The sequence below is a fragment of the Bicyclus anynana genome, chromosome 13, assembly GCF_947172395.1.
Source record: "Bicyclus anynana chromosome 13, ilBicAnyn1.1, whole genome shotgun sequence".
Classification (NCBI taxonomy): Eukaryota; Metazoa; Arthropoda; class Insecta; order Lepidoptera; family Nymphalidae; genus Bicyclus; species Bicyclus anynana.
Genome location: NC_069095.1, coordinates 14,896,028 through 14,920,363, shown reverse-complemented (window position 1 = coordinate 14,920,363; position 24,336 = coordinate 14,896,028). Strand labels below are relative to the sequence as shown.

Below are 24,336 nucleotides of genomic sequence, written 5' to 3'. Positions count from 1 at the left end.
AATGGGCGGGGCACATAGTTCGAAGAGCCGATGGACGTTGGGGTCCTAAGTGCTGGAATGGCGATCCGCGTAAGCGCAGTGTTGGTCGACCACCCACCAGGTGGACTGACGACATCAAGCGAGTCGCAGGGATTCGCTGGATGCAGGTGGCTCAGGATCGTGATGTTTGGAAGTCCCTACAAAAAGCCTATGTCCTGCAGTGGACGTCCATCGGCTGATATGATGATGATGATGATGAAGTTTTTAGTAAAACTTCTCAGCTCGGAGTTGAGAAGTTGCTGGTGAAATATGCCCGTGTCTAGGAGAACAACGTTATGCCAACGGTCCCTGTCATCAGCACTAACCACACTCTAAGCTTGCCATTAGAACAGCGTGGTGGGTAGCTCTATATCCCTCTCCTCTTGGATGTAGGCCTGGCCCTGTAGTGCAGTTAGTAACAACTTTTAATAACCTCGTTATTGATACAAGTTGGGAGGAGGGTAGTTTATCAATAGTTGTTACTAACCAGATGTTTTTCTTACTGTCGATTAATTAATAGTTATACCTATAACTTAACAGCCACAATGTCCTACAAATTGCGTGGTACATTATCTCGTTCCGACGATTAGAAATTTTTATTTCCCGGTAACTCAGTTAGCTACCAAAATTTTCGTAAATAAAAAATTTGATCGTCTCATCGAGATTAGCTTCATCACGAAAAACTAACTTGATAGTAATCAGTTCTACAAAATGTTCTACGGGTCTCTGACTAACTCTTTGTTACTGTGAATAAAATATGTATTGTAGATGCAATATTTATTATTAGTGATTCTACCTTTTGGAATGCAGAGGCTATATCAAATGTCATAAACGTACATGTGATAGTTTACTCAGTTTATGGCGAATAAAAAACATTTACACCTTGAATATGAGCGGAACAATAAAATGTGTTTATTATGTAAATTACGCGATGATGCGTATTTGTACTTGCAAGTAAGTCGACGGTAAAATCATTATTTACTACTAAGTAGGTATTACATTTTTATGTATTGGCAGCTTGTTTGAACATCTATACTAACTATATAAAATTATAGAGAGGCAAAGTTTGTGGTGTTGTTAGGCGTAATCTTTGGAATCTTCGAAATTTTTTAGCACTAGAAAGCCACGTTATGTGTGAATGTCGTAGGCTACATTTAATTCCCATATTCTAAAACGCGAGGCATCGGCTAGTATGCAATATCATATCTTCTGATTGCATCCATCAAAAACAAGTTCCGAAGAACATTGCTATTTACTTATATCCAATACCTACATAGGTCCGGTAAGCCTTGTCTTACCTATAAGAGCTTTTACTTTACGATCATACCTGTCGGTTTTTCTAAAGTTATTTTTTTAACGTTCTTTCTTCTTTAATCATCATCATCGGATGACAAAGCTGTAAGGTTAGAAAGAAGCTAAATCATCATCATCATAGCCGATGGACTGCAGGACATAGACCTTTTGTAGAGACTTCAAAACATCACGATACTGAGCCGCCTGCATCCACCGAATCTCTGCGACTCGCTTGATGTCGTCAGTCGTCAGGGGGTTAACACTGCGCTTTGTAGTGCAGGGTCGCTCTTCCAGCACCTTGGAACCCCAACGTCCATTGGCTCTTCGAACTGCCCCGCCCATTGCCACTTCAGCTTCGCGACTCGTTGAGCTACGTCGGTGACTTTGGGTCTTCTGCGGATCTCCTCATTTCTGATTCGATCACGTGTGACTTTAAACCTTCTTATGAGGCCCACAGTCATAACTATGGACTAAAGAAGCTTAATGGCCGAATTAAAATCAGAAAAGTTAACGAAGAACGCTTAGTGCGTTCAAAAATAACGGAAAAATATTTGTTTATAACTTGTCTACTGACCTGTTTCAAAAAGGTGCCTTACATATTTTGCTTGACAAGTCGGTTGATTTTTTTATTACAAAATAAACATAGTATTCTGTAGGAATTGTACCGAAATTTGTTCCAGGATACGTTTGTTATTGATACTCTCACTTGTGTAAAATGAAAGGCTACCAATTTTGTACAGGGTGATTGTCATTTGACCTCGTCCGACACCAGTTTGGTAATTAGTGATATTAATCACTCATAACTATTTTAGTCGCTTTTGTTCTTAGCTATACTCGTACCTACTCGTGTAAAAATATACGAGTAAATAATCTAATAGATAAGTAGTTACTTACAGTCTGCACATCCTAATTAATTATTATTATATGAATCACCGCCGTGTTCGTTGAAATAATTTAGACAAATATTCATATTAAATACTATAACTATAATGACGTCATGAGTTAGAAAAATTGTTAGATTTATAAGAATTCTAAAAATTAATTAGTTTTGGCATCTTATTTAATTGTGTCTGCAACTGCTATACATTGAAAACACATAAATTAAATTGAAATAAATAAAGTCTAAAAATTAAGAATAATAAAATCTAAATTTAAAAATAATTATAACATATACACACCACTTAATTGTTCACCCATAGTACCGAATACGCTTGCGCTGTTACCCCTCTGGATGGCAAGACTTATCCTTTAGGCCAGAAAAGCGCCAGCTCTTGGGTCACCTGACGCATGGATCAATTTGTCAGACATAGAATTTTAAAAAAATTTGGTATCTGCTGACCATGGGCCTTAAGTCTCAAAGGCATGCGCCGCAAATACATAGTCATTAGATCATCATATCAGCCGATGGACGTCCACTGCAGGACATAGGCCTTTTGCAGGGACTTCCAAACATCACGATACTGAGCCACCTAAATCCAGCGAATCCCTGCGACTCGCTCGATGTAGTCAGTCCACTGCGTCATTTGATATGACCAAGTGTTTACGACGCTTAAGGAATTGAGCGTAACTGCGCCAGGCGTTTGCGAAGTGCGCGTGAGATGAGACGCCAACAAATTCTATTGATTTAATTTTCCCGAAAGTCTAAAACCAATATTCAAATACCAAGTGGTATCATAGGGTCATGGGTGCATGTGTGTAAGCGCATACTGACACCATTGCTGGCTGATCTCTGGATAACGAGCCATTGTGTTGGTATCGTTTGGTGTCTGCGTTATTGCGATCGCGTGCACCAACCAACAAGTGAATAAAACTACATAAAACGTCGTTTATATTCCATTCATGTGGTATTTTTTATAATAAATAAGCAAATTCGTCCGTATGAAAATAAAGAGAGCCTCAATAGCTCAACGGGAAGAGCGGTCGAACTCATCACCGAGGGGTGGTGGTTCGAACCCCGCCCCGTTGGTCTATTGTCGTTCTTCTTTGTCGCTGCGCTCTTGACAGAGCGGTCGTGGTCTTTAGCACGTGTTGGAGGCAGATGTAATACAACGAGCATTCGCCACTTCTCCCTTTGTCGTACCCTATTGTCCCTATTGTCGTACCCACTTCTAATACAGTCTTTCCCGACTAGTTGGAGGGGAATGAAAAATTTGGTCATATTTTAAAAATCACCGCAAAGATTCAAATCTTTAATTTTTTTATAATAATTAATTAATAATTAATAATTTTATATATCAGTTTAGCTATGTTATCACACAATTTATTTTGGACATAATTATAACTTAACTGCACCTTTCATAAAAGATTTTAATATGCGCTACTATTTATGAAATACTTCGACGTTCAAGCAGAAGTCTACATTTCAATTAGGTACTTTAGCCAATTATCTAATACTAGACACAAAAATTTGGAATTCTAAAAGCATCATAAAAGTCTAAAGGCCAGCCGCCAGGTTTTCATAACGTACGTCCGTCCGCAAACTTTCGATCTTGTGAAAGACAACTGCGCAGGTTTCGCAAAGTTCGTGAACTTAATAACAATCGATGTGACGTGGCGACGCTTCAATGATTGACAAATAATACATTCGCAAGTTACACTGTTCCCAGTTTATGCAAGTAAAATCAACAGTTAAATTTAATACTGCAGTTTAATAATGTAGCCTGTCAAGTATTGTTAGTAAAAAGCATCAAAATCGACTTGGATTGCTAAAACTCACGGACTCAACTCACGCACGGTATCACCCAGTTATAAATTTGCATGTATAGCTTTAGTTAATTTGACATGAAGAAAAATGTTTTAAGCTAAAATTCTAAGATGTTCGGTTATTGATTCTTTAACATTGAATTTTGCCCTGAATAGTTAGGAAACTTAAATACTGCTGCAATGCCCGCAGCAGTAAGTTTGTTTTACAATTTGCAGGTTCATCGAAAACGGGTGCGTTAATCTGTTGAATCTAAGTTTTTAATCTGATTACTGATTTTTATAAAACACTGATCAATGATTAAGTCAGTCAGATTGACTGACTTAATCACTGATCAGCATTTTATAAACCGGGTATGTAACGCTTGAGTAAACATGAACAACATGTTAAACAGAATTCGCTAATTTAAACATTCTTTTCATGAGCATTGAAGTAGTATATTTCAATTAATTGATTTACATTTATTACTAGCGATACATTTATTGCTTAAATTAGTTGTAAAATAAATAACAACAACAAAAGCTTTTCGCATTAAATTCATTCTTACAATTTTGTTATGAAAGAATTAAGATATGCCTTATAAGTGATATTACTCGTAAAGTCGCTTTTAAAAAAGTTTCTGATTATGCATATTTGAATTATTTCTTATTTTCGTAAGATTTTGTCATCTTATCTTGGGATTCTCCTATAGTATTTGGTTTACCTCTAAGGTACTTTATGAAACGCTGTAACATACAGAGAGGTCCTAGGTTTAATTCATAGAGGCACTAAATTGCCTCTAAGAATTAAACCTAGGACCTCTCTGTATCTCATATATTATTTTGTAAATTGTTTCAGATCTAGGCTCTACTGGAAAAGATGTACTATACAGTAAACAGACAGATACAGATAAAGAAAGGGACACACAAAATGATATAGGAGACAATGAGGAGAAGGGAATATAGGGAAAAAGAAGAGAAGAGAGAGAAAATTCTTAAGAGGATGCCATGAAGAAATTCATTCCGGTCCCGTGCCAACTGCCAACCTTGAATGCAGAGGAGATTGTTTTAGTCCGTGCAAGTTGGACATGCCCTATCGACAGGCAGAAGTCTGGAGAGACAGTTTCCTCCTCAACGAATAAAAAGGATGGTGGAAGTTAGAATATTGTGTAGATCTCACCTGGCAGCCGGTGTCCACATCTGCATAGTACCCCGCCGCTCGGCCGCGACACGTGAAACGTGTGACCGGACTCTTCACTCGTGCGCCCGTCTGCAGAACAAATATAATGATATTTAATTAACTTGGTCACAGAAAACAAATGTACACTTGGTATGTTGAGGGCATATATGAGCCATGGTTTTAACGTTCAGATTACATATCCTTGTTAAAAGTTAGTCGGTTCAGTTTATTCTGTCCAATGCTCCTTTGCCACTGCTCTGTTTGGCACCGATGCAAACTCAGAGATATAATTATGAATGTAAGTATCGGATTGTTATTGTTTATTACGGAAAAGTTATTGTTTATTATGAAAATTAAAATAAAAAAACGACGACATTTTTTTTTTTTTTTTAATAATAATAATATTTATTGATTCACTAGTACACATAAAAATAATTTACATAAGTCTGTGATCTCCACACTAGGATTCCCTGTATTGTGGTAATCACTTTCTTCCACAGTAGTGAAACAAGAATATAACAGTTTATGAAGTGTGTGACAAACAAGTTAAGTTAGGTAGTAAAGTTAAGTTAGGTGGTAAGTTCTTAATGCTAAGTTTATATAATTCAAAATAATTACAATACATAATATGTGAATATGCGTGTGTGGTGTTGGGTGTGTATGTGTGTGTTGTGTGTTTGTGGTGTGTGTGGGGGAATGTGTGAGTGTATGTATGTCAATAAATTAATCCATGCGTTAATCACATAGTTTAATTTAATTTCAGCAATTTTTCGGTTTCTTCATAATTAATTTCCTCAAACCATTTATTTAAGAGTTGTTTGCATTTATACCTCGACACGTGTGTGATTTTAAGTGCTCTGTTGACTTTAGTGTATATGAATGGTCCGGAGAAGGCGAAAGATTTACGTGCAAACTGGGTGCGTAACACAGGACATATCCACCTTTGAAGACGAAAGCGCTTGTTTACTGTCAAAGCTGCCGTTTTGTGAAACCTCAAAACGACACTTTTGATGTAAAGTTGTCTAACACGCAGATAACCAAGTTCGCGGTACAGAGTATCAGTTGGATATCGGAATGGCTTCTTGTAGGCAGCTTTCAAAACTGCTCGCTGGGCTCGCTCTAATTTCATGAAGTAGCTTTTGCAGGCTCCCCCCCAGGCGGGCAGGCAATAGCTTAAAATAGACTGGCAAAATGACTCATACAAAAGCCCAATAACCTCTTCGTTGGCCACATTACGAAGTTTTTTAAATATGAATATGAGCTTTCTTAATCTACCACTTAATGCGTATATATGTTTATCCCATCTCAACCCTTCATCTAGTATAACTCCTAGATATTTTATGTCTCTGACATGTTCCAGTGTAGGACATTGACAGGTTTTATCAGGATTATATTTGCATGAGTGTAGTTTAATATGTAGTTGTTCTTTTGGATCCGTTCGAGTTGACATTCTGAAAGCAATGAATTTGGTTTTGTTACCATTAAGCGTAAGAAGATGGTCTCCAAGCCATGAAGAAACATCCTGTAAGCCTTGTTGACATAGATGTCTTACTGAATCCCAACTATCACCGTGGAATATTATTGCAGTGTCGTCCGCAAAGCTGAACAATCGTGCTTGATTAAGGCTAAGTGCACAGAGGTCGTTTATGTAGGTCAAAAATAAGGTAGGGCCAAGCACACTACCTTGAGGAACTCCGAAGTGAATTTCTGTTTGATCACTAGATAACTCATCAATAGTAACTTTTTGTTTGCGGTCAGTTAAATAAGATTGAAACCATTGTAGCGTTACACCGCGTATTCCGAGGGCCTCTAATTTAGCAATCAGTATTTTCCGAGATATGGTATCAAACGCTTTAGCTAGATCGAGAAATAAGCCTATACATTTGTTTCCGCCATCCAGTTTCTTAGTTACGTAGTCTGTAAGTTCTGTGACGGCATCCTCTGTCGATCTATTAGCCCTAAATCCATATTGATTGGTTGAAAGAAGACCATTCAGTTCTAAATAGCTTAAAAGTCTTTTATTAACGATTTTTTCAACAATTTTGGATACGCTTGAGAGAAGAGAGATGGGTCTATAATTAGATAAATCACCAGGGTCACCGTTTTTTAATATGGGACATACGTTAGCTATCTTAAACTTTTTTGGAACAATCCCACTAGATAAGCTGAGATTACATAAGAAGGCGATGGGACTAGCTAGTTGGAGTTTACATTTTTTCAAAAGCACGTTTGATATATTGTCTAAGCCAGATGCTGACTTGTTTTTTAAATTACTAATTATTTTTAAAATTTCGATTTCATCGGTCGGAGTGAAGAAGAGAGAATGCTGGCTTTTATTTGTGATAATCATGTGTGTCAAGCAGTTATTTGACAGTTCAGATTCAGTTTTCCCGGAATCGCTTAAGATTTTATTAGCAAGTTTTTCACCTATACTCGAAAAATATTTATTGGCTTCATCGAGTACACATTTTGGTTGTGAGCTATTTAGAATTAATTGTTGATTACTTTTCTTATTATTTAAGTTACAAATATCTTTAAGTACATCCCAAGTCCGTTTACGGTCACCTTTACTATTTAATAATTTATTCCTTTCGTGTGTATCTTTGAGGTTTTGGATAATGTTGTTACAAGTATTCCTGTATTTTTTGTACTGGTCATTTAATTTTTGATCTTTAGGGTTTTTTCGTAACGATGCATGGAGACGATCACGCTTCTCTATACATTTCAGGAGACCTAAAGTCATCCAGGGTTTGAGTATGCATTGGGAACGATGAACAGTGCGCAACTCTGTGTTTTTGGCTACAGTCGCGTTTACTGTACTAAGGAATTCATCAGTCGCCTCATTGATGTCTGTGTGTTTGAAGAACTGAGACCAGTCTGTTTCTTGAAGGTCTTTTAATATTTGGTCATAGTTTACCTTTTTTGAGTATTTTACTTGAGCTGGAGTACTGTGTTTAGGTTTTCCGATTGAAAACAGCACAGAATCGTGATCACTAATGTCTGATCTACAGACCACAATATTAATTGGTAACCGTGACTTAATCAGAACATGGTCCAGACAGTTTGGGCCTCTTGTTGGAAATGTATGACCAGGTGTGAAGCCGTACTGGGCCGTTAAGTTCAAGTACTCCTCTGATTTTGTATCATTTACGTCCTTTTTAATATCTATATTAATATCACCAACGATAAAACAACTTTCGGATTTGGAATTTTTTATTACTACTTCTAAGGAGCTTAAAAAGTTGTCAATATTTTTAAAAGACGGTGATCTGTAAATGCATACTATTGATGTACAGGAATTAAGTTCCAAGAGTAGACAGTTTGCATCTATGAATGTAGGCTCTGTCAAATTAATTTTAAGATATTTTTTAAAGTATATTACTATGCCATCATTTTGATTGAGATATTTTTTAGAGTTAAGTTGTTCATAGTTATTAAGTGTGTGTATGTTATCGCTATCTGATAGCCAACACTCTGTCAGAATAATTAAATCTGGCTGAAAATTCAGGTCTTTGATGAAGATAATTAAATAATCCAAATTTTTGCGAATACTTCGTATATTCTGAGATAGAACTGTTATTTGATGATTAGTGTCGCCTAGATATCGGATACACAAGTTGGGTTCGTCTACATATGTACTTGTCGCAGCAGAAATATTATTATCTAATTCATTTATCAATAATGTGTTAGAACCCGTGATAGTTAGAGTAGGCATCAACTATTATTTGAGGTGCAGTTTTATGGTATAATTTAAGTACAGGTACATAGTAAGTAATATGCAGACTAGCTGAAGATTTTATATTTCTGAAGGCTGACTTGGAATATGTATTTTTGTTTGAGTTAAGTGTAATTATGGTATTGTAAATATTGCTGGTTGTATGTTCATAGGTGCACGTATGTTTAGTGAATGAGTGACATGAGCTTGTAGTATAGTTATTATTAAAGTAATTCAAAGTCTGTGTAGATATGTGTAGGTTGAATAATTTTTTCGTTGTGAAAATGTAACTTGAAACATGGATTCTCTTTAGTAATATTATAAAATAGCTGTTATTATTAATTTTACACACTACACGCAGAGGGTATGTAATAACACGGAATGTAAATATATAAATGAATGTAAATTGTAAATAGTTATGGGAGTTAATAGTTATGTATAAAGTTAATTTAATTATTTTTGTGTATATAAATAGTGTAAGACTTGTGCAACGGTAAATAGTTTTTGAGTACATGTTTAAAATAGTAAATAAATGTATTTCTCTTAAAATGTAACTTGAAACATGGATTCTCTTTAGTAATATTATAAAACAGCTGTTATTATTAATTTTACACACTACACGTAGAGGGAATGTGATAACACGGTATGTAAATATATAAATGAGTATAATTTGTGAGTAGTTATGGGAGTTAATAGTAATGTACAAAGTTAATTTAATTTTTTTTGTGTGTATAAATAGTGTACGACATGTGCAAGTGTAAAAAGTTTTAGAGTACATGGTTAAAACAGTAAATAAATGTGTTTCTCTTAAAATTATTAGCAGTATAGGCATATTAAAAGTAAATATAACTAGGCAAACATTTTCAAATAGATCGTAGGTTATTAACAAAGAATTATATCTTACAATAGTTATAAGGCTATCACTCACTGTTTGCAATATTTGAATAAGGCTTAGATAACACTTTAGGTCGGTAGTAGATTTTGAAAAGTATGTAGTAATACGGTATATAGCATTATGAATCCAGGAACAGATAGAAAAACCAATCAGTCACGCTGTCTGAGATTGGGATGACTTCACAGCGGCACTGTCGAGCTTCGCCAGTTGTTCTTCGGACCTAATATGAATATGTGGTTCTCCTTCTTTTCTTCTCATGTAGACTCTGTCATAAGCAGTCCAGCAGAACTCATAGTTCCTTGATTTAGCAGCTTCCCTACATAAATAGAAAAGCTTCCTTGTCTTGCTCGTCAGGCTATCGGAAAGATAAATGAGTTTATTATTCCCGATTATGCCAAGGTCGGCTGTGCTGAGAGCGGGGCCCAATTTATTTTTAATATATATTTTTGTGGCGTTAAGGAAGTCTGTCTTGATTAGAGTGTTAGAGAACTCCAACATCAATGTCGAACTTGTCGGATCGCGCTTATTTGGAATTCGGTAAACGTCCCGTAGGTCGCTTGAGTTTAGTTTAACATTGAGATGAGCCGACAACTTCTGTATCATTGAGAATAGGTCGCGTTTTGTTTCGGCCTTACGCTTAGGGACGCATCTCACTTCAACGAGGTATTTAACAGAGTTGCGCTCGATTAATTCTATTTTATTTTGCAAAAAATTACATGAATCTGTCAACTGATTTTGGTCCTTTTCCAGCACTTTTATTTTTGACTGTAAATCTAGTACCTGGTCGGCGATAAAGCCTAGTGATTTCTCAATATCCTTGTTAGTAGATGTGATGCAATCGTTTTGTCTTTTAATCTCGGTGATGTGTTTTTCAAGTGAATCAAGGCGCGTGTTTTGTCTATCCATAAAGGTACTGAGCATATCCTTAATTTCGCTTCGGAACAAGGTAAAAACATCGCCCGGCTCTTCATCGTTTAGTCGCTTCGCTCGTTTAGTATGAGTCTGAGTAGTATCTTGCGCCGGTGTTAAGAAAGAGATATTAGAGTCCGATGCAAAATGAACCTTATGTTGTAGCGCAGGTGGATCCATTTCGTACGACCGAGTCGTTGATAAATAGTTAGCAAGTGGGTAGTTTCAATAAATGGCGCGTTTGCGTAGCCGTGATCGGCGCTTGGCCTCAGCGCGGAGTATTAGGTTTATAACTGTAACTCGTCACTTACTTGCGCACTTGTTACGCTGCGTGATTTATTTGTTTACTGGATAACCTCTTCGCGGTTTTAACGTCCAAATATTTCACTTCAACTTAACTTTGTTTTAGGATTAATTTACGTATTTACTATTAACTTAGTTATTAAAACTTTGTGAATTGTTACTGACGTGATGTGATACGTCCACACTAGACGGAGGTCCGGGGGGAAGTGAATTTTGCTTCAACATATCTTTTTATTACGAACTAGAGCAGTTTTTATCAGTGGTCACAAGATGTTCTTGACTAGACTTTCATCAGATGATGACCATGTGGATGCATGATGTACCTACCTACAACTTTTTTTTACTGATTCAAGTAGATTTGTATTCAATGACGTCGTGTTCCACAGAACAAATGGGAACTGGCCAAAGTATACTATTATACTTTGGCTAGTATAAGGAAGCACTGAGCAGCTTATTAGCGTGGTCCTTCGTTACGGCAGGTCGTTACCCGTCTTCCGTCGATGCGGTAACAGTAACAGCTACAGTAACAGCGCCAGTAATAGTAACAGTAACCCAGTCACGAGGCCGTTACGCTAACTACTGGACTAATTATAGAAATAACAACGTTATCGTCAGCTCGATTGTTACTCTTTTGCATGTTATCTAGGTTACTCGTAACTCTGCGTTGATGCGCCTTTCTGGTTTATTTATTTGTTTACTGTGATTTTTCTGATCTGATCTGACTGCCGAAAGAGGTTTTTTTTTCATGTATTCGATAGTTATTCACCAGCTATTTGATGCTATTTGTTATTTGATGGATTTCAACATTACAAATTGTCTACGACATCCCATATCTAAGACGAAGGTAATAGTGACTCGTCGTACTCCCCACATGGTTCATAACTTTGTCTGACTCATCAATAACATCACATACACAAAGTTTGAGCATTGTGGTCATGCATAAATATGTTTTTCGACTGCAATCACATTTAATGTAGTTACTACATTGTCACTAAGACAGGGTTTACTATAAAATGATAACATAACTCTGAACATTCGACTTTAGAAACTATTTGAATTATTTTATACACGGCATCGAACAAGAATGCTAATCCGCTTAACGGCCTAGCTTTATCAGGTAACAGACACAACTAGACAAAACTTAACTAAGTAATTTACTAATCACGAATTCCCAGGAAGACCCGGACTAATTAAATCCTGTTAAAATGCAAGACATACCTACATTACTATGCTAGTGAAGTTTTTGAATCCATTCCATTTTTTACAATACTGTCTACAGTCAAGCACCAACTGGTGACTGATAGAAATTACCCAAGATTGTAAAGATCCCATGCAAATTGCAGAGCGCAAAACCAGGTAACCCCAATGGGTAGATATTACAAACATACAGAACACACAACGCTGTCATATCAAACAAAGGGATTTCAAAAGCCTGTGGAGCCTCCGCGCAAAAAATACCTAAACAGTAACGTAACCGTCGCAACAATGGCCGGGCATGTACAGTATGCAAAACAGAAACACTATCTACCAATCTAGTCTCATTTCTCTGCATGGAATTGAACAAAGTACGAGTACTCGAACTGTACTCGAAGAAAAATAAGAACAGAATAAAATTAATGCGAGCGAGCGTTGTCAGAGAACTAAAAAATGTAACATTTAAGTGGACTATAATAATTGAATTGAGAACCGTGATAGATAGCGACGATATGCCTTGGATTCAAAGGGCGTAGGTTCGAATCAATACACCCCCAACGAAAAAAAAACAAACAAACTTTACAGCTATATACATTTTAAATATTAATTAATATCACGTGTCCCAATTGGTGAAGGAAAAACATTGTGAAAACACTGAGATTTTTTTTAACTCTCCACGTGTCAAGTCTGCCAATTCTCATTAGGCCAGCGTGGTTGTCTATTATCCTAACCCCTATAATTCTGAGAGGATACTTGTGATCAACAGTGAGCCGATTATAGGTAAGTTTTGGGTGAATAATGTCGGCATATGGCGCAATCAACAAATATTCAATGTACTCTTACTTAAAATAAATTAAATTGATAACCGTATTTTATAATATAACATAGTGTATTGAGTGGAAAACTTACAAATCAATGTAACGACGCAATCTCATAAATTATTTATCGACAAAGATGCGACGGCTGGCAGGCGTCAGCTGCTCATGAGATACGATGTTGCACTTTGTTGTGTTCGAACGGAAATGGATCTCTTCAATAAAACTTGCATAAAACACGCATTAAACCGATTGAAACTAAATTAAAATTTTCGCAGATAAAAAGATCATTTCAAAATAATCGTTAACTGTACAAGCTAATTCATTCGCATAATAAAATAGTACTCATCATATTATCTCTAAATTGAATGAAATAACGAAAATCTCAAAGCGCCGATAAAAAAATAAAAACCACGTTATTACCCGGTTTGACATTAAGTTTTTCACGAAATTCATTAAACACATTCATTAGCCTTCGAAGCTAAATAAGCTAAATTTAGAGCAATCCACACTCTGGGTTATTTTGAAATTGAAATATAAAACATATCCAAAAAAATCAAACCAAGCAAATTGTTTGCTTTGAATTTTTACGTAATATGTTGAAAAGTAATACCTATTATATCAGATATATTTACGAGTGTAATAAATAATAGACCAATGGACGTTCTTCGATAGATGTTATAGGTCATGCGATCAGATTATTGTCTTTCAAACTATTACAACCCGGATTTGATCTATTTTATGGCAAAAAAAGCAATTTTCATTTTTTTCTTCGCACCAAATCGATCGAATTTTATTACGATAAAATGCTCTCGTTTCTTCCTACATTAGTTATTTATAATCGAAATGTCTTCTATTATATGCAAATTGTATCATAAAAATAATAGATGCTTGCTAAGCCGTAAAATATTTTGAAAGCCATAAGTATTTGACAGAGTATGGGCGGAACGACCTACATATTAAATATATTTAAGGCACCACTTGATTTTTTAGATCTTAATTTTTAAGGTGACGAAGCGACGATCAATACTTATATAACACGAAAATCTTCACGATATTCATGAGTGGTATTTAGGCATAGCTAAATTTTTTTAAATAAAGAAGTAGAAAGAGTATTATCTGCGTATACTGTGTTTTAATTGTATCTATCAAAGCTAACGAAAGCGAGCTACAAGAAACAAATCCTACTTATATTATAAACGCGAAATGTGTGTATGGATGTTTGCTACTCTTTAACGCCACAACTAGTGAACCTATTTACTAGTAGTATTTACTTATAGTGCATATCCTAATTTAAAACCTTGTGCACGCCACTACAAACAACATACCTAATTAACTATTAATTGATCATGGCTCTACGTGGGTTCATAGCCTTATACTCAAATGGTTATCCAACTATATTACGTCCACTACTAAATATGGTTATATGGGATCCAGCCAAGGTCGTTCCTACATTTTTGAGCTATCAAAATAAATGGATCTGGTAGGTTTAAGACATCAAACGTAACTCGAAACTTGTTTGGTAGACAGTTGTTTAAGCCCCGCCCACCACTGACATGTGATTCACCGTAATAATACTTAATCATATGACATGGCTGGCTCGTGCGGAGGTTTTCATATTTAATTGACAAAATTTTGCATATGGAATATTTCTCATCGGACTTCAAATGAATGAATATTTCTCATCGGACTTCAAATTCAATCGATGATTCTCTTCTTCGAAAAGATTCTCAATTTAATTGAATTTTATTTTTGGCTGCTTTTCTTTCCTTTTAGTAAAGACAATTTTAGTAAATAGCTTTATATAGTTGAAAGTTCCTGGGTTAAATTGGCAGCTTGAGTCAATTTAGACATTGGACTTGGAATGAAATCCATTGGTACAATGAACTTCGAAAATATAAATATAAGTTAAAGATTTGTTAAAAATAACTTTCAAGGTCTTTAGCGCGGGGTTGCCAATAAGCTAAGAGCAAGAGTAAGAATGATGTAAAATTACGTTGCATGCTTGGACAATTGCGAATCTAAACCTTAAAAACCTCCTCAATTCCAAAACCTAAACTCCATATTGTACTTACCTAAAATAGACTAACAAACTTTCAGACTTGATAAAATGAGGTTTGTCTGGCTGACGTAGGCTCTCGGTCTATTTATTCGTATCATTAGCATTGTTAACAACCTTTTTATAATTTTGTAGTTACCACAAATATATTTACGAGCATCAAAAATTCGTCGCGAGTTAAAAAGATTTCAACGCGCGAGCAGTCGCTCAGTTTCCGGATGTCAAATAACAAAAGTATTATCATACAAAACTGATCACCCACTATATATTATAATTAAATCTTATAATAGTCTGTCTGTATACGTCAATACCAATGAGTTCATCGGTGTAAATAAAACATATTAATATGTGTAAGTAAATACGCACGGTGCGAAGTCAATATGTAAACTTTTATTTAAAAAAACATACTTAAGTTGACTCACTGTTAAACTCGTATTCCAGTTTTTCGTTTTTTAATTGATACATTATTTTTTATTCAACAACATTTTTAATAAATAAAGTCTTTGGCAGTCTGAAAAGAAACCCTCAACAAACACTTTCTGTTGAGAAAAATAAAAGGAAATATGTAAGAAAAAAAATTTTTTCTTACATATTTCCTTTTCATGTTATTTAATTATTCTAGAAAATCGTACAATTCGTCTTTTGTTTAGGTAACACATTTATTGAATTTACTAACGGACGCCCGTGACTTCGCTCGCGTAAAAGTCTATGTAAACTTTCAACCCCTATTCCACCCTCTTCTATAATTTATATTTTCGCATGTCTTATCTTATGGTAACATGAACGACTTATATTAAAAAACTTCAACCCCTATTTAATCCTTTAGGGTTAGAATCTTGAAAAATCTTGAATAACACTTTTAATATTTTTCTAGTAGTACACAATTTTCGCATTAAAATGTATTCTATAACCTTCTTCGTAGTAAGGTCTCAAATTGTGTCAAGTTTCATGTAAATTCATTTCATTCATTCACATGGACAGACAGACAGACGAAAAATCGAAACAAAATATTTTTGGCTTCAGTATCGGTTATAAAATGCCCTCCAATTAAAATATCTTCAATGTACATAATTCGGCTAGCTATTGATATATAGATAGATATAGATTTAAAATCGAGTTAAACTGTAATTTTTGTTTGACAAACACACATGATAAATATCCTTATTTGCAAAACTCACATGTTACGATTATATAGATGCTACGTATTTAAATTTTACATTACTCATGTACGTCCTGATCCTTTTTATGTTTTTTATTATTCTTAAATAATGATATATGCTTTGAAGTATTTAATTGCAAAAAATAGCAAAGGAAATCATACATACACAGATATTAACCATATTTGTCCAAAACGACTTCCCATAGACAATAAATGTTCTATTGTTGTCATAATTACAGCCAACACTTTGATTCTTCAAACACAGACAATTGATTTAATAAAAACAACGATGTCAAAGTTATATCTTTACATACTCTCCGGTGTCTAACACACAGACATGTTTAAGCATAAATGTGAAGCGACGAGACGTGTAGATAAAGTTTTTACTTGTGTGTCGTGTTTGTATATTTTACGTGTGCTTTGTAAAATATATTTTTTTTAAATAAATCAAAATTCAATACCTAAGTCATCAGCATCCTTTTTATTTTTCACGAATTAGCCCTTGACTATAATCTTACCTGATGGTAAGTGATGATGCAATCTACTCGTAAGATGAAAACCTACACCCCTTTTGGTTTTTATACGACATCGTACCGGAATGCCAAATCGCATCGGAATGTACGTCTTTGGCGGTAGGGTGGTAACTGGGCACACCCAAAGCCTCCCTGATGTGTATAATACGTACTCATATTAAAACTACATTCACACCGCTGTATTATAATGCGCCTGCGCTGCATCGCATCTATCTTCAGTCATTAAACGGGTAGCTAACGGAACGGTTGTTTCATTTATGTTGAAGTACACAACATTTGGCGACGAGGATGGGATTAGTAATTATCCACTTATACCTACGAGTGCTACGTTTTAGATTCGTTTTAAAACTAAATATCTACCAATGTCGACCTATTTGGGTCATTTACAAAATTTTGACTACAAGAATGGCGAGTGGCAGATATTCAAAGGGAAGTTGACGCAATTTTTCAATATTAATAGTGTGGACGATAACGTGAAAAAGATTGGGATTTTATTAACTCACATCAGCGACGAAACTTACCGTTTGGCAGCGAATTTAGCGTACCCGCAGCAGTTGGACTCACTAGGTTACGGAGAAGTCGTGGCATTACTGGACGGCCATTTTAAACTACGACAGTGCTCGTTTGCTGACAAGGCGAATTTCTACGGAGCGAGTAGAAGCCCAGGCGAGTCATTAGGAGACTGGGCGGCGCGATTGCGAGGTCTGGCGACATATTGCGACTTCGGCGCCGCCTTGGAAACCAACCTAGTGGATCGTTTTGTCCTCGGTTTGGGATCAGGCCCGGAACGCGATAAGCTCTTTGAACAAAGACCTTCCACGCTCACGCTGACTCGAGCTATTGAGCTAGCGGAGCAGGCAGAAAGTGCGAAAAAGGGGAAGGTGGTACGTCCTGAAATAGATGCAGTGCACGTCAAGGAGGAGCCGGTGTTCCGCGCGGAATTCCAAGGTCGCGCTAGCCGCGCCACCCCGTTTCGGTCGGGCCGCGGTGCTTTTGTCAACAACGGTGATTCGACGAGATTTCGTGATCCGCGATGTCAAGTCTGTGGTCTGAAGAATCATCAAAGTGATAAGTGCCGTTACAAGGGCTATAGATGCAAAAAGTGCGGGGTCAAGGGTCACCTTAAAAGTGTCTGTGTGCGCGATAATATCGGGGTCAGTGCGGGCGTTTACCGTGTGGAAGATGAGCCTTGTGGGGTTGACGAGGCGTGCAAGGAGTGTAAAAATTTTAATTTAAGGTACGTGAGTGATAAACCTATACTAGTCGACCTAACCTTAGGTAACAAAAAAATGACTATGGAGCGTGACTCGGGGTCAGGGGTTAGTGTGATTTCAGAGATGTTGTATAAAGACAAGTTCACTAATTTTAAATTATCTAAAAGTAATGTAACTATGTGCATGTATAGCGGACATAAAATAACACCTTTAGGTTTTTTTTCGATTAATGCCAATTTTAATAATGTAAAAAAAAGAATTAAAATCTTTGTTATAAAAAACGGAGGTCCTCCCTTATTGGGTAGGGATTTTATGTCTGCATTTAATTTAGCAATCACTACTATGAACAAATTAAATTATTTATGTGATGATAAAGATGTACAACGTCTGTTAGAAAAGTTCTCTGACCTTTGGCGTGATGAGTTGGGTTCGTTTAATAAATTTAAAGTGAAGTTGCAACTAAAAGATAATTCTGTTCCAAAATTTTTTAAGCCACGGCCCGTACCTTTTGCCCTTAAGATAAAGTAGAACAAGAACTCGATAGATTAGTAAGAGTAGGTATTTTAGTTCCTATTAATTATTCTCAATATGCTACTCCGATAGTGCCTGTACTGAAGGCTAACGGTCAAGTTAAGATTGCAGGTGATTTTTCTGTAACATTGAACAAGGACCTCTTAATAGAAAAATATCCACTGCCTCGGATTGAGGAAGTATTTGCAAAGATTGGAGGAGGTGAGCGTTATAGTAAGATTGATTTAAAAAACGCCTACAATCAGTTTATTTTGGATGAATCTTGTCAGGACCTCACCGCAATAAATACTCACAAAGGGCTCTTTAAGTACACACGCCTTCTCTATGGCCTAGCTAACGCTCCTGCGATTTTTCAAAAGTCTATGGAAACCCTACTATGTGGTATAGACGGAGTAAGTGTGTGGCTCGACGATATATGTATAACGGGACCCGATAGGTTAAGTCATTTAAAAAGACTCGACGAAGTTCTTAGTAAACTTTGTGACGCGGGGTTGCGTTTAGAGAGGAATAAATGCGAATTTTTCAAAGAAAGTGTTAAGTACTTAGGATACGTCATAAGTAAAAATGGGTTAAAGACTTGTCCGGAAAAGGTCCAAGCTATACTTAACGCGCCAGAGCCGACAAACGTTACTGAAGTGAAAAGGTTTTTAGGTTTTGTAAATTATTATAGGCATTTTATACCTAATGCGTCAGCTTTGCTGCGACCATTGCATGATTTGTTACGCAGCGGTACAGCGTGGCAGTGGGGCGAGCATCAACGCGCTAGCGTGGCGGCTGTACGCCGCTGTTTGTCGTCGGAGCGTGTCCTCGCGCACTTTGAGCCCACGGCACAACTTATTTTAGCTTGCGATGCCGGGCCCGACGGCTTGGGTGCTATACTTTCACAAAGGGCCGCCGATGGCGCTGAGCGCCCGTTGGCGTATGCCTCGCGTTCTCTCTCAGCCAGCGAGAAAAATTATAGCCAAATACAAAAAGAGGCTACTGCTATAATTTTTGGTGTAAAACGTTTCCATCAGTATTTATACGGCTGTAAAAAACCTTTTGTACTGAAAACCGATCATAGGCCATTAGTATCGATTTTTAACAGCAAAACGGGTATACCGGTCACGACGGCGCTGCGGTTACAAAGGTATGCTATTATTTTATCAGCATATAATTACACCGTGCAATATGTGTCAAGCAATAATAACGCGGCGGCCGACTATTTTTCACGCGCCCCCTTACTTGATAGTTGTGTTACAGATCATGATGAAGTAGATACTCCCTACGCGCTCCGTTTTTTAGACGAAACATCCGCGGCTGTTAATGCTCGTGACATTAAACAGATGATGGAACGCGATACGACGTTGCAGACTGTTATTAAATATTTAAAACGAGGATGGCCTCGAAAAGTGACCTGTAGTTCAATTTTACCTTATTTTCAGTGTAAGTCTGATTTACAGTTCGAAAATGGTTGTCTTTTTAGAGGTCATAGAATAGTAATACCTTCCTCGCTCAGGGAAAAGATGTTGATAGAATTACACGACACACACTTGGGCATCGTTAAGAGCAAGAGTAACGCACGGGCGCGCATGTGGTGGCCGCAGATAGACGCACACATCGAACGCTGGGTGGGCTCGTGTGCGACGTGCGCGCAGCTCCGCGCCGCGCCCCCGCGCGACCCGCCCGCGCCGTGGCCTGCCGCCACGGCTCCCTGGCAGCGCGTGCATATAGACTACATGACTGTAGGCCAAAGGGTGTATCTAGTAGTGGTCGATTCGTTCAGTAAATGGGTCGAGTGTCTGTATATGCACAATGGAACGTCGACTAAATCATTAATAGTAAAACTAAAAAACATATTTTCAACATTCGGGCTTCCAAAGGTTTTGATTAGCGATAACGACGTTAAAATAAATTCGAGTGATTTTAAAAATTTCTGTTTATGCAACGGAATAAAATACATGACGACTCCCATATATCATCCGCCAAGCAATGGTCAAGCCGAAAATTCGGTCAGAACTTGTAAGAAAATGTTAAAATGTATTATAAAAGATAGCCCGACAGTTCACCAGGCTCATGAGTTGTTATTAGGATATTTGTTTAATTATAGGAACACCGTACACTGCACCACCGGCGAAACACCAGCTCGGCTAATGTTCGGCAGAAATCTTAGATCTCGCTTAGATTTAATTTTACCGTTAAGTAATTCTGAGGTTGATGTACACGCAGTACCCGGAAAAAGGTGTTTTACCGTCGGAGATGTCGTGTGGGTCAGGTGGTACAGTGCACGGAAGGAAGCTTGGCAGTTGGGTACTATAAAAGAGAAGATAGGAAATAAAATGTATAAAATTTTTATTCATGACCTTGAAAATTGTTGTATTAGGCATGTCGATCAGATTATACATTATACTGGCAATAAAATTGCCGACAGCGAGTCTCATCCGTCTTCCACTTCACCATCGGCCCCGGCCTGCCAGCCTAGCGCCGAACCTATAGTAGATCAGTGCACTCAGCCTGAAGTTACAGATGCCGTCGACATGGTGGAAGAGAAGATGAATGAAGCTCAAGTATCAATGGTACCTGATGCCGAACGGGTGACAGACGAAGGAGAAAAAGAGGAGTGGCGTGATTGTGAGGACGGAGAGTGTGAGAGAGGACGCCCTGACACTGCGAGCCTGGGGTCACCGGTACCGCCGGTGACATCGGTGACGTCGCCCCAAGCGCGGGAGGAGCCTCCTCACTGTGAGCTCGAAGCGAGTGCGCCGGTACCGTCTCCCACACACCCTCGTCCAAAACGCCCCAGAAAGCGAATAGATTATAAGAAATATTTTTAGTTTCTAGTAATCGTATTTTTGTTGTCACCAGGTTCCAACAACTAAGTGTGGAGGAATGATGTGTATAATACGTACTCATATTAAAACTACATTCACACCGCTGTATTATAATGCGCCTGCGCTGCATCGCATCTATCTTCAGTCATTAAACGGGTAGCTAACGGAACGGTTGTTTCATTTATGTTGAAGTACACAACACTCCCACCACCAAACCATCCAGACCGGGACCAATTAAGAAAACCTCAATCGGCCCCCAGCTGGAGATCCAACCACTGCGCATACCACTGCGCCACGGAGACCGTTACTCAAGTAATAATTAGCCTATGTCGTTTCGGATCACGAGGTACGAGTTATGTCTCGGTCAGCCTTTAGAGAGCTTTTCTTTCTTTAAAGTAATAAAAAAAAGTGTCTCAAATTACTTTAAGACTTTTGTTAGGCATTGTTCACCAACAAATTATCTCCAAATTAAACCAGAAGGTTATTAGAAAAAATACCTACTTTTATTCCTTATACATATGTATGAAACGAACAAGTATGTACCACGTAGATGTAGATACTCGCAGTACAAACATGTCAGCTATGTGACGCATCTGAATTACCTACGTCGATGATATTTTAACGAGCTCAAGTAAAAACTTGCAAGTGCAAAACTTAACTGTTAAGTGGTAACACATCGGCTTGTTACTATGTTTATTCAATGTATTTCGCGCTTGAGTGCCATTTCACCACGCTTTGAGTGATGCGTCATTAACAATGACAGCCTATGATAGTCAGATCTACCTCAAATTATGGAGACTGAAAGTTTATTAGCTCGCGCACGTATTGTAATCAATAATGGACTTTGAATCATGGTGGCTTTGGAAGGTAGCAGGTGTCAAGTTCTTCTTTGTCGCTTGACTCTGGACAGAGCTGTCGTTGTCCTCATTTAGATGTGTAAGCTTCACTATTCGTCAAGTGTATAAATTGTATTTTTTTATCTATACTAATATTATACAGCTGAAGAGTTTGTTTGTTTCCTTGTTTGCTTGAACGCGCTAATCTCAGGAACTACTGGTCCGATTTGAAAAATTCTGTCAGTGTTAGATAGCCCATTTATCGAGAAAGACTATATAATAAATTCGTATTCCCACAGGTACGGGAACTACGCGGGTGAAACCGCGCCGCGTCAGTTAGTTATTTAATATACGGAATATCGTGAGAAATCATGTCTGCAGTCATCAGACCTATAACTTCGTGATATCTGTTTGCAGGAAATCAAAATATCTTGAAAAAATCTTTAACGATATTTCAAAGGGATACCGCGAAGCTAAGGGACTGGTAACTGGGGACATGATTCATCATATCTTATAACAAGAGTATTATCTGACAAACTTAATACATAAAATGAAGTTGGTGTGGCCGTGCACATCGCAGCAGCCTCGAGCTGTACCCAATCAATGGGCTCGCTTCATTTTAATAGCTTAACCTTTTCAGATAAGCTATGCTAATTGCTTTAAATAAGGTTTTATTTGTGTAGTTAGGTGTGACCTTGTGGAATATTTTTACCAGTACGAGTTTAAGCGCCATTGCTTCTAATTTCATAATCATGTCAAATTACTGTCATAAATACAAAGGAGGTTGTTTGATTGTTTCGCTTTCGTACTTAAACAACCTGGTAGTAACTAATCGTTAGGAATTTATGCATTCTATTGTCACAAGAGTTTGGTTGTTCTGCACTAGTAAGAAAAACTAACGCACATGAGCGAAGCCATGGTCTTTTTATGTAATGAAAAATAATGTGAAAAACACAAAAAGGTAATTTTTGGGGTTACCAATTTAAATTCTTTATTATTTGATAGTTAACGGTTACCCGCGACTTCGTCCGCGTGGAATTCAGATTTTTTAGAAATCCCGCGGGAACCATGGGTTTGTCCGGGATAAATAGTAGCCTATGTGTTAATCCAGTTTAAAATCTATTTCCATTCCAAATTTCAGCCAAACCGCATCAGTAGCCACAGCGTAAAAGAGAAATAAACATACTTACACACTTAAACACAGACAACAAACTTTCGCCTTTATAATATCAGTGCGATAAGCCTTTCCAAAAATACATTTAGATTAAGTTCTAACGGTTCACTCATAAATAATATTAATCTTTTATAAAGATAAACTCACAATCAAAAATATTTCAATAAAATCAGTAAAAGATTATTTTGAATCGTTTATTATATTAAATTGGGTTTACTTACGTTATTGTTACCAGATGCAAGAATAAAAGATACCTTATGAATTGAGTATAATTTGAACATACAAATAAACGTATAAACAGCTATTATTTAGCCAATGTCACGCTTTATTAAGTAGTTATAGAGGACACGAATGTCTTGAGATATTATAACAATAATATCAATTCCGATTGACACTAAATGTTTAAATTATACGCGTTATAAAACTTTATCTTTATTGTGTATGTAAAATTTGAATAAATCATATTAATACTGTCAGTCTAACTTCTTTAATCATTATTGTTATATATATTTTAAACGGGCGACGGATTGATATGTTACCGTTAATTGTGAAATACGTTAGTTTATAATCTCATTTGTTATATTGTAATCTGTCGATATATTGTGAACTGAAATACTGATTACAATTTAACGTGTAATTTGACAGATACACCAAACTCTAGATATTGGTTAGGACTAAGAGATCCGCAAAAGAACCAAAGTCACCAACATAGCTCAGCGAGTCGCGAAGTTGAAGTGGCAATGGACAGGGCTCATAATGCGAAGAGCCGATGGATGTTCATCAGTGGGCATCCATGACTGATGACTATGATAGGTAATGATGATGATCATAATGATCACGGTAGTCTCCCAGTCGTCATATCATTTTTACGCACGTTATAACCCTTGTCAAATATCAGCCAAGTTACACAAAAGGAATCGTATGTCCTTGAGTTCTATGTCTAAACGTTATAGTATTAAAACGATCACCAAATACTAATAACTGATAAAACACATCGAGGTTTGTATTTGTTAAATTTC

The 24,336-nt window shown here is 37.0% G+C and overlaps 1 protein-coding gene across 7 annotated transcripts in view; it reads right to left on the bottom strand.

Moving 5' to 3' along the window:
* LOC112044157 (uncharacterized) overlaps positions 1 to 24,336 on the bottom strand; it is a 62,610-nt gene that overhangs the window by 15,440 nt on the left and 22,834 nt on the right. For all 7 annotated transcript variants that reach the window (XM_024079905.2, XM_024079904.2, XM_024079906.2 and 4 more), the window contains exon 3: positions 5,171 to 5,260. In XM_024079905.2, coding sequence (XP_023935673.2) covers positions 5,171 to 5,260 — 90 coding nt within the window. The remainder of the gene's footprint in view (positions 1 to 5,170; positions 5,261 to 24,336) is intronic.